This window comes from Propithecus coquereli, unplaced genomic scaffold (genome assembly GCF_000956105.1).
Source record: "Propithecus coquereli isolate 6110/MARCELLA unplaced genomic scaffold, Pcoq_1.0 Scaffold459, whole genome shotgun sequence".
Lineage (NCBI taxonomy): Eukaryota > Metazoa > Chordata > Mammalia > Primates > Indriidae > Propithecus > Propithecus coquereli.
Window position 1 is genome coordinate 2,962,569 of NW_012150385.1, and position 11,497 is coordinate 2,974,065.

The 11,497-nt window shown below is 41.8% G+C and overlaps 1 protein-coding gene across 2 annotated transcripts in view; it reads right to left on the reverse strand.

Moving 5' to 3' along the window:
• HTT (huntingtin) overlaps positions 1–11,497 on the reverse strand; it is a 160,532-nt gene that overhangs the window by 120,698 nt on the left and 28,337 nt on the right. For both annotated transcript variants that reach the window (XM_012655049.1, XM_012655050.1), the window contains exons 4-6: positions 8,479–8,538; positions 8,017–8,096; positions 6,188–6,326 (exon numbers count right to left, since the gene is read on the reverse strand). In XM_012655049.1, coding sequence (XP_012510503.1) covers positions 6,188–6,326; positions 8,017–8,096; positions 8,479–8,538 — 279 coding nt within the window. The remainder of the gene's footprint in view (positions 1–6,187; positions 6,327–8,016; positions 8,097–8,478; positions 8,539–11,497) is intronic.

Consider the following 11,497-nt stretch of genomic DNA (forward strand, 5'->3'; position numbering starts at 1 on the left):
ATTATGATGAAGAATCAGCCCATGGTAAACTTAAGTACAGGTGGTCCTGGGGTTACAGATGAGATATGTTCCTGAGAACGTCTTTAGGTCAGATTTGTATGTAACTCAGATCCCTGATGAACAGCTCGTATATGGTTCAATAATAATAATAATTAATAATAGCAATATTATAATGGCTCATATGTGGTAACAATACAGTGAAATACTGTACTGATAATAACACCCCTGTACTGTAATAATCAGTTACAGAAACTACTGTGCTCTTTCTTTTAATTCAAATAAACAACATGAAAACAAATTCATATAAAAAGTTTAGATAGGAGATAGAAGAAATTTCAAAAAAGAATGTTGCGTCAATCTTAGGCTAATAGGAAAGTTACTCTTATTTTGATCTTCTAACTAAATAATAATCTGTTTCAGTAATTAATCCACTACGCTGCTTAGTAATAACTGATGCTTTCATTGGAGCATGGCCTTTCACATGCTCCATTATGCTCACTTTATCCTTCATAATTGTCCCAATAGTCAAGTGACGGAAGCCTAATGCTTTCCCAGTGAATGACAGCGTCTGGCCTCTTTCCCAAAGCTTAATTATTTCTACTTCCGTTTCCATCATAATCACCTTTCTCTTCGCTGCAGGTTCACCTGGACTTGCAGTGGACTTTCACTTTGGTGGCATGGTAATAAGGGTAAACACAGACTCACAAAATAGAATAAAAAAGTTATTAATAAGACAAAAGTGATGCTGTGCGTAAGCGGCCATATAAACAATGAGACTGGCCACTAGCACAAAGATGCTGCGCCAGTGAACCACTTACGCCATGCAGGTTTGTTTATATGCATGGAAGAAACTAGTTCCCAAATTATTAATTTTATTATTTAATTATAAATTATCCTATGGGGAGCCTTGGGAGCCCATTTGTAAGTACGGAATGACACAAGTTGGGTCGTCTGTAACCCAGGGACTGCCTGTAGTTTGGAATAATAAATAATACAATTTAATCTGAGAGCTCCGAGGGGCCTTCTCATAATGCCAAGAATGTCTTCTATAAGGCAGCTGGCAGGAGGTACCAAGGCCGCTCTTCTTTTAATGGGGAGGAAATGCACTATATTTTAGAGCAGATAGCTATACTTTTCAAAACATACGCATGTTTTTAAGAGTATTTCAAAAGGGAAAAGATGAAAATCATTAAATTTTAGAGCCAAGAGTATTTCAGAGAATGGAAGTGGAAATTAAAGTCAGAATGTGATGCCAGAACATACCCATGAGCATGGCTAAAATTAAAAGAAACAGCAATCCCAAGTGTTAGGGAGGGTGCAGAGCACCTGGTGTTCCCAGCCACCACTGATGGAAGGGTACGCTGGCACAATCGCTTAGGAAAGCTATTTGACGGTATCTCCTGCAGCTGAGATACACATACTTTATCACCCAGTAACGCTGTAACCCTACAACTGCATTTCTAGGTATCCACAACAGAAAGCTGTACATGTGCTCCAAAATACACACATAAGAATGGTCACTGCAGCATTATTCATAACAGACAAAAACTAAAAAACAACCCAAATGTCCAGCTACAATAAAATGGATAAACTGTGGTATACTCACACAATGGAATGTTGTACAGCTATGAAACCTACATGAACTACAAATACATACAATAACATGCAGGACTTTCACAAACTTCATGCTGAGCAAAAGAATATACAATATATGGTTCCACATACAGACAATTTAAAAACAGATGCTCTATGGCATTAGAATCACCAGGACAGTGATTACCTTGGGGAGGGAGGAGAAAGCAGTGACAGGGAGAGAGCATGCGAGGGCTTGTGGGTGCTAGGATATTCTATTTCTTTGACCTCGGTGCTGGTTACAAGCATAAGTTCAATTTATGGCAATTCAGCAAGGGGTATGCGCATGACTTACGTCTTGTCCTGTATGTATATTGTATGTCAGGAAAAAAACAAACATCTGGGGAAACTCAGTATTTGACAGGTTATTTTGAGGATGAGAATACACCAGACATTAGAAGACTTAGGATCCCACATGCTGGAATGAACATGTGAAACTCTGCTACCCAGAAACCCCACAAAATCATGTAAAGAAGTTTTAAAAAGCATAAAGTTACAAGGACAGAAAAAATAGGTAAGGGACACTAGCAGACTACAAGTGCCAAGAAAACTCTGGAAGCCAGAAAGTAACAAGGAGAACTACCTGACCCAGTAGCCCAAGGAAGAAGATCAAATGTGAGCTCTTCTGGAAGTTAGGCAAGGAGGTATGAAGGTACTAAGAAGCTTATTCAAGCCACAGAACTCCAAGAAAAGCTCAGGATTTAGAGAGTCCATATCTGAGGTCAGATGGGATCGGGCGTGTTCAGGGCGGCATGGCCGTAGACGAGAGTCCATATCTGAAGCAGAGTGACTATAGGGAGGAAATAGCTGGTTGTCTCAGTGCTCCTTGTGCAAACTCCCAATCACTTCACCATGGGCCTCCCCTCCGACCACAGGCAGCCCAGGAAGTGGCCCTTCCTCCCCCATCCCCTACAAAGTCTGACAGGGGTGATCTCAAGAGATGTTTGCATAGCTGAGGACAGACACAAGACACATACGGAAAACAGAAAAATTAAGTAAAAATCTGCATTCTGAGCAGTGATACTGTTAGTCCCTTTCCATCCTAGGGTTCCAGGACAAATGCAGCCAGTTATGCTTCCAAGCAGAAGAATGGAATTTTCCTGCAGGGATACTGACTGGCTCAAGAGAAAAAGATTTACAGACACTGATATTTAGAGATCCAGCAAAAAGCATCCAAAAAGCAGGCTCACCACCCATCACTCAGGAAGCCTACCAGACAACAAGCCCTGCCACATACGTGCTTCCAATAACCTTCTTAGTGTCTCTTTCAACTTGACACGGACAGTCTCTAACATAAAAGAGAAAGACCAGAATAAATATAATGGAGGAAGTCAGAACAAACAGATAATGCAGAAGTTAAAAGAAGGAGTCAAGAAAACTATCATCAATATCCTCGGAAAGATAATATAGTGGGGCCAGGTGTGGTGGCAACTGCAGTCCCAGCTACTCGGAAGGCTGAGGCAGGAGGATCGCTGGAGCCCAGGAGTTTGAGGTTGCAGTGAGCTATGGTGAGGCCACTGCACTCTAGCTCAGGCAACAGAGCAAGACCCTGTCTCACACACAAAAAAAGCGAGATAAGACAGTGCATTCATAAACAAGAAAAGGATGTTATACGACATGATCGTTCTGAACTCAAGTAAGAACTCTTAGAAATTAAAAGCGCAACATTGAATACAAGGGTTTGAGGTGGAAATCTAGAAAGTACAGAAAGAAGAAAAGAAAAAGATAATAAAAATGTGAATCAATCCAGTACAACCAAAGTCTAACTATTAATAACAAATTTCAGAAAGAGAGAACACAGAAAATAAAGGGTAAGCACTTGTCAAAGAAATGTAGAAAACTTTCCCAGAGTTGAAGGACATAAGTTTCCAAATTTAAAAGGCCTACAATGTACTCAGTACCCCACCTCCCCCCAAACGAAAAGCTTCTGGAGAAAAACACCTTCAAAGCTTAAGCAATCAGGTCATTTGACTTCTCCATAGCCATGCTAGAGACTGTAAGACAGTGGGGCAAAGATTTTAACATTCCCCAGGGAAAATGATTTCCATCCCAGACCTCTATACGCAATCAAGAAATAAAGATATTTTCATGAATGCAAATCTTAATCAATTTACTTCCCCTTCATCCTTTCTCAAGAAGATACTAGAGGATATATTCTATTACATGAGAGAATAAACCTAAAAAGATAAAGATATGACATCCAAGAGCACGGCATCCAACAGGAGAACAGCAAAGGAAATTCCGAGGATGACAGCAAAGAGACGTCCTGGGACATGGCTGTGCAGTCGCATATGTGCAAAGAGCAAGCTGATGGCGCTGGAGAAAGGAGCTGAAGACTTCTGAGACAGATGACTCTACTGGGTGAAAACGGGCCAATAAATGACCTGCCATGTGGAAAACTGCACTGAGACATATTTTACAACACTATTCAAAGGTGTGAGAAGACATAAATGGCCAAAGAATAATAATCAAAAAAGAGAAAATTGTTAACTTCAGGAAAACAAAAAGTTGTACAAAGAAATATAAATCATAGAAATGTAACACATAACCAGCCATTACTATTTACTTGGGCAAAATAATGTATACCGAATACTGACAGAACTATAGTGAAAAGATAGGAGAAGGATTAGAGCTAAACTCATCTCTTCCATAGTAAAAAATGTCTGAAATTGAAAAAAACCCCCAAAATAGCATTATAAGAATGTTATTTAGAAATGTGAAGGTAAATACCAGAAGAGACACTTAAGAGTTACATTTGCTTCTGAGAAACAAGAATTAAGGAGAAATAGGAAAGGGACCACTATCATTGTTTATAATCTTTTTGGTGCTATTGAATTTCACTGAAAATACATTTTAATAAACATAAATTCAAATTATGGGGTAGGGAGTAGAGGAATAAATAGATCTTTTAAATGCCAAAGGTTCAGGAAGGAAGTAATTAATGGCCACTATGTATAAAAAATACATTAGCATCTTCATATTCAAATGGTGATCTAAATCATGGATCACCATGGAAATGATGAGAAGAACTAAGACTACAAAAATACTATCTATCATCTGCCTGGTCTTTAAACCCTGACAGCCAGAGATATTACAGAGTACACTGTCTTCAACAGACCCCACTGAGCAGACCGATGAACTTGGGCTGTGGAGCTCTCATGTTCTCTCACCATTGAGGAGCACCTGCCCCCATTCCAAAGAGCTGGTAATAAAAATAACAGCAGAGGCTGGGCGCAATGGTCCATGGCTGTAATCCCAGCACTCTGGGAGGCCGAGGCAGGAGGATCGCTTGAGCTCAGGAGTTCGAGACCAGCCTGAGCAAGAGCGAGACCCTGTCTCTAATAAAAATAGAAAAAAAATTAGCCAGTCAACTAAAAATAGAAATAAAAAATTAGCTGGGCGTGGTGGCTCGTGCCTGCAGTCCCAGCTACTCAGGAGGCTGAGGCAGGAGGATTGCTTGAGCCCAGGAGTTTGAGGTTGCTGTGAGCTAGGCTGATGCCATGGCACTCACTCTAGCCCGAGCAACAAAGCAAGACTCCATCTCAAAAAAAAAAAAAAAAAAATTAAAATAAATAAATAAGTAAGTAAGTAACAGCAGCAGCTGCTGCCATGCACTAAGCACAATGATTTAGTTATTACACTAAATTCTTTGGATTCATCATCTCCCTTCACTGTTCCAAAACCCCATGAAAATGGTTTTAAATCTCCTTAGTATTTACAAGGAAACTGTGAAACTCAGAGAAAAAATGTGAGAGGCTAAATAGTTTATCCAAGGTCATAAAGCTAATAGAAGTAGCAGCTAACATTTGAGTACTTCCTGTGGGTTGCTATGCTACACTATTAATATGCATTCATTCACTTGACTCTTAGAATAGCCCCACATATCATTAATGTCCCATTTTTCAGAATAGGAAGGCTATAAGCTTAGAGCTGTTGGGTAAAGAGGACAGAATTCTAATCCACGTCCAACTGATTTCCAAAGAGTACTCTAACCACTGTAGCACACCTCCTTGGGCTACTCGGGCTCAAATGCAGGCCTGACCCATAAGAAAGGAGGAGGCCAAGAATCCTGTAATCTGCAAACCACGAGGAAGAGTCATAGTTTCTAGACACTGTAAATAAAACACTAAAGTGAATTTGAAGGTAGCAAAACAGAGAGCCATGTGGCCCTGGTGGCTGTGAGACGTTCATACCCACAGAGCTGCATCACTGAGCTTTCTCCCATCTGCAGTCCTGATACAGTTGGAACTTAATCTCTCAAGGTTAAGGGGTCAGTCTAGTATACCAAAACCAGTCTGCTCTGGAAAGGTGCCTTTTGAATTTGCATCGATAAACCACCTCCCTATTAAACTCTTCACCCCACAGTAAGAAACCAAAAGTGAAAAGAAGCTCTTAGGGTGCCTCAAAATAACACAAATGATGGTAGTCTAAATTATGACACACAACATAACCGAAGAAGTACTCTCAAATGACTGACTGTCAAAAAGTCATAACCCTGAACAAGACTCATTCATGGCATCATCCGAATGTTTGTGATTTGAGCCAACAATCATACCTTAATTTCATTGTCATTTGCAAAATTGCCAAAAGAAGCCATAATTTTGGGAACAGCTGCAGCCAAGGTCTCCTGGACTGATTCCTCAGGTCTCTTGCTTGTTCGAGTCAGGCACGGCAAAAGGTTCACCAGGTAAGGCCTGTGTACGCAAAGGGAACATTATTCATTCTTCCAAGTCTCCTTAAAGAGAAATGTAAGTAATTCGTTCCATGTTAGGGAAAAACAGTTTTATATGCAAAATAGTCCTTAATGGACACTGGACAAAGCTCAGCTATTAATAAAAGGAGGACAAAATGCGAATGAAGTTTAAGTGTTGGAAGGCATGTCCTTCATTTCTTTTATGATCACAGAGGACTCTAAAAAGCTGGGTTTAAAAGCTGTTTGCAGTAAATTATAATAGTTACTTAAATGCTTATTTTTTAATTGGAAAATAATATTTAACATAAGAAAACACCATTTGATAGACAAAAATTAAGAAATGAGAATAAAGCTTTCTTTTAAAAGGAGCATGATACAACAAAGGGAAAAAAGCATGCAAACTAAATGGGGCCTTAGAGATAAGACTTGGTTCCCTGAAGAGAAAAAGCAGAATGTGTAGGACATGAGAGAACTGAGTCACAGGACAGATAAGCTGAGACCACATGAATTCACTGAACAAATCCTTGGTGACTGGCAGGCCACTGCCCAGGTACCTGGAGCAGCGAGGCCTCCACCCTCCAGTGGCAGAGACAGGTGACAAACAGAGCCACAGATGGCGCACTGACACTTCCACAGAGGCACCTAGGGCAGATTACGTAGGAAGCCAAGGGGGGCCTCTCTAAGGAGGTAACTTTTTTGCTGAGACTTGAGGGAAAAAAAACAAACCAGCTATCAAGAGGAAGAAAAACTTGGCTTGCTTAAAGAACTAAAATCAGGCCAATGAGTCAACAGAGAGTATCTGAGGTGACAGGGCCAGTGGGGTGATGGCCTGGGCCTTAGTGAGCAATCTGGATTCTATCCGGACAGCACTGGGGAATAAGAGTTTAAGTCAGGGAATGACAGGACCATTCTTCAAGGTCATTTTGGCTGCTATGTGGAGAATATGGGATGTGTTACTTCAGAAATGTAACAAATTTTTCCAAATAAGAATAGTAAAATAAAAAAAGTTATATAAAAAAGAAATTTGCCTACTAATCGTAGCTGTGCAGCCATGTAAGATTCTTATTGAAACTCAACCTCAATGAAATAAATCATTGTTTCATACTAACAGTGAAGGTTTAGGCCATTCTACCAGTTCCTCGGGGATGGAGCCAAGGGTCCACAGGGCATCAGCACGTTTTGCTGGTTAAGGAAAGAAGGAAGGAACTGATGAAAAGTGGTCCTGCTTTTGTTTCTCAATCCATTAAGATAGAACTGTTTCAACTAGTCAAAATTTTATTCACAGTTCAACACTCATATTTTTAACACATTTTTCCCTCTAACTCCTACAATCAGCAATAAGGAGGTTGGTACCTTAACATTCAACAATTTGACAAGTATCTCTTTAGCAAGTACTACGTGCAGACACTGTTACTGGTGCTGGCCAGCAGAGAACAAGACAAGACCCCCGCTGTCCTGGGGCAGGTGGGACAGAGAATGAACAAGCACACCGAGAAAGTGTACAAGACAGTTTCTGACAGGGATTAGTGCTACAACAGAAATACAAACAGGGCAAGGTCCATGCAATTTAGAGTGGACAGAGCAGATCTCTGAAGTGACTTTTATTTTTTTAAGTGACATTTGAGCTTAGACGTAAAGGACTGGTAGTAGCTGGCCCCCTATACAATCATCACGCAGAGTGTACTCCTTACCTGCATTTCTGAGGCCGAACCAGGTGAGCCAGCTCGGCGAACCTCCACAGCGCGGCACGGAGACTTCGAGGGGCGCCATTCTGAGTAGTGAAGTGAGCAACATGTTACATTTAAGAGTCACATGCACTAGTCATAAAGAGGGTTGCATATAAACAAAAGCATTTTCTTTCATGGTTAATTTCTATTTTTACAGAAAAGGGCAACTAAATGTGTAAAACATGTGGTAACTACTTTAGGAATTTTAAGGTCTAGTGGGCTTCAATTATAAATTTAAGTGACCACATCAAATTCCCATCTCATCTAATAAAAATGAAGAATAACCTTTTGAATAAAAGTAAAGCAATAATCTACTTTACCAAATAGCATTTCCTTCTAACATTTTTACTTACTGAATAAAAGAGAATTCCACACATGCTATTTACTACAGTGAAACTTTTTCAACAATGCAAAATGAAGGCCCACCTTTTTAATTTCCTTATAGAGCTCAAGCTGCAACCTTGGAAGATTGGAATCCATCAAAGCCTACAACAAAATATAACAAATTTGTTTATGGAAGACATAATCTGTCAACAGTTCTAAAGAAGCTAAAAGGCAACTAAGATTTTGATTTGGGGGCAAAGTAAAATATAATAGCAATTAAATTCAGAACCTATTCATTAAGAAAGAAAGAAGCTGGCTGGGCGTGGTGGCTCACGCCTGTAATCCTACCACTCTGGGAGGCCAAGGCGGGAGGATCACTCAAGGTCAGGAGTTCAAGACCAGCCTAAGCAAGAGTGAGACCCCCGTCTCCACTAAAAATAGAAAGAAATTAGCTGGACAACTAAAAATATATAGAAGAAATTAGCCGGGCATGGTGGCGCATGCCTGTAGTCCCAGCTACTCAGGAGGCCGAGGTAGAAGGATTGCTTAAGCCCAGGAGTTTGAGGTTGCTGTGAGCTAGCCTGACGCCACGGCACTCTAGCCCAGGCAACAGAGCAAGACTCTGTCTCAAAAAAAAAAAAAAGAAAGAAAGAAAGAAGCAAATATATGAATATACTGATAAATTAGATACAGGTCATTCACCTGAACAAAAAAATGGAAAGAAAAATAATTTAACTTTCATTGTAACAAATACTACATAACATCAAAATTAAAATAGTAGATAGTTCAAATAAATTCCAAAGCCCAGCGTAAACTTTTAATCTCAAGCGGGACATTCTGTTGGACGACACTGGCTAATGCGATGTACTGGAAGCCTACAGGGTGCAGGGGCTGTGACAGTACTTACGAGATCAGAGCTCCTCACTCTGGCTAGGAACACTGCTTGGGGCAGAGTCCCACATCCTTTCTACAAGTCTGGTCCCTCCTCACTGGCAGGGATGCCCACAGCCCCACACCCCGTGACCTAGAGCCCATGGCCTGCTAGGAGCCCCATGTTCCTCACAGCACATGTCTTGCCCCTCCCTGCCCACTTGGCAGAGCTAAACCAGAAATAACAGCCACGTGGCCAACTTCAACCTGGTAACAAGGGCTAATGGCACAAAGTCCACATTAGAGAAGGGCTTCTCAAGTTGGAAGAAAGGGAGAGGGAAGACTCTGGTGCCACTCTTGTCCATGGGAACCTTCTCTTCCAAAATGGTATGGCAAATGCTTGTGCACCCAGAAGAGAGGACGCTGTGACCACACCTCAGTCAAAAAGCCGTCTTTCACTGTGACATGTTCATGTCATATGGTTCATGTCCATGGACCAAGCTGGTCTTTAGTAAAACTCATGTGGGTTCACCTACCTGGTCAGTGAACTTGAAAATCAAAAGAAGAATCACATTTTGGGAGATTCTGAAGTACAGTAACATCTCAGGGGTTTTTAAATCCTGATTCTGCTGTTGCAGTCTGTACTTTTTAAGTCCTTAAATGAGCAAACCGAACTGGACAAACATATATTAAAACACTACTTTTTGAATAAGACCAGAAGCCTTATCAAAGTTTGATTCAGCTTTACAAATGTTTTATAAATAAACATCGAACTTATTTTATAAAAAGAGAAAACTAAAACTCAACCCCTCAGAAGAGCGGGGAATCCAGTCTCACAATAAGCCGGTCGCTGGATGATGGCCACACACCAACTGCCTGCTCCAGAGACATGACACACCACCAAATTCATCACACGGCCCACCGCTGCACTTGCTCACAGCCCAGTGCCACTCTCCTGGCTCAAGACCCCACTGTATCCCCTGGGCCACTCAGGCTCCCAGCAGGATTCGCCACCTTGGGTCCTTCTCCACTCTAAGTCGTCTGTGTCCTCACCAGGTCATTCTTCCTCGTAAAGCACTCCTCTGACCATGTCAAAAATCTCTAAGAGCTCCTCATTCTCTACCAAATAAAGCACAAACCCCCTGAGCTGACCCTCAAGGTGCCCCATTCTCCGGCAGCCTAAGATGGTCCTACCTCCTCTCTGAGCCTCCACTGACTTCCTGGTGCCCCTCAAGACAGGAGGCTGTGGTAGTTACCAAGGTCTCCAATCTATATTTTCACCTACGGCTACCACCTCCAGGAAGTTTCTCTGCCTCTCCACATAGTAATCACCTTAGCCTCCTGACTGCCAAGGTGATCTGCCAATACCTTGCAGAACTTAAGATTTTATATCACACACTGAATTATTTCTATATATATATGCCACCTAAGACTAATTACGTGAGGGCAGGAACATGTTGCCAGGCTATGTTGGGTCCCCAGTGCATTTTTCTACATAAGTGACAAGCAAAATGTGCCCTGCTCTCCTGGGTTATATAGAGTCTGGTCCTCATGATACACATATTGCTATGCTCATGAGAAGACAAAGTCCACGCCTGACTGCTAAGTGACCATTTCTGCATTCCTGCCTATCCCTTACACCTGGCTTGGGGCCACCCCTATCCTCCAAGTCTGCCCTTCTCTGCCACAGTGAGAGCAAATCTAGCCCGACCCTGGGCCCACTCCCAGCCTGCTGAACCTGATGACAACAGCATCCAAGGAAGCAGGAGTCTGAGAGCAGCCAAATCCCATCATGCCCAACTGTAACCAGAAGAATGAGATTGTGAGATACTGACTTCATCTCATGTTCAGAGACGTAACATGAAAATTTAGAATCGCCACATTCGGAGACTGGAAACAAAGAGGAAATAGGAAAGAAGTAAGGAGATAGCCAGGAAGAGAACCTGGAACTTAAAGTTACAAACTAGGGCCCGTGGACTGCAGCTCTCAAACATACACCAAGCCACTGTGTCCAGCAATGTTTAGAAAGAGGACTCTGAAAAGGACAGGCTTGGCCAGGCATGGTGGCTCATGCCTGTAATGCTAACACTCTGGGAGGCCAAGGTGGGAGGATTACCTGAGGGCAGGGGTTTGACACCAGCTTGAGCAAGACCAAGACCCCGTCTCTACTAAAAATAGAAAAAATTAGCTGGGAGTGATGGCGCATGCCTGTAGTCCCAGCTACTCGGAAGGCTGAGGCAGGAGGATCGCT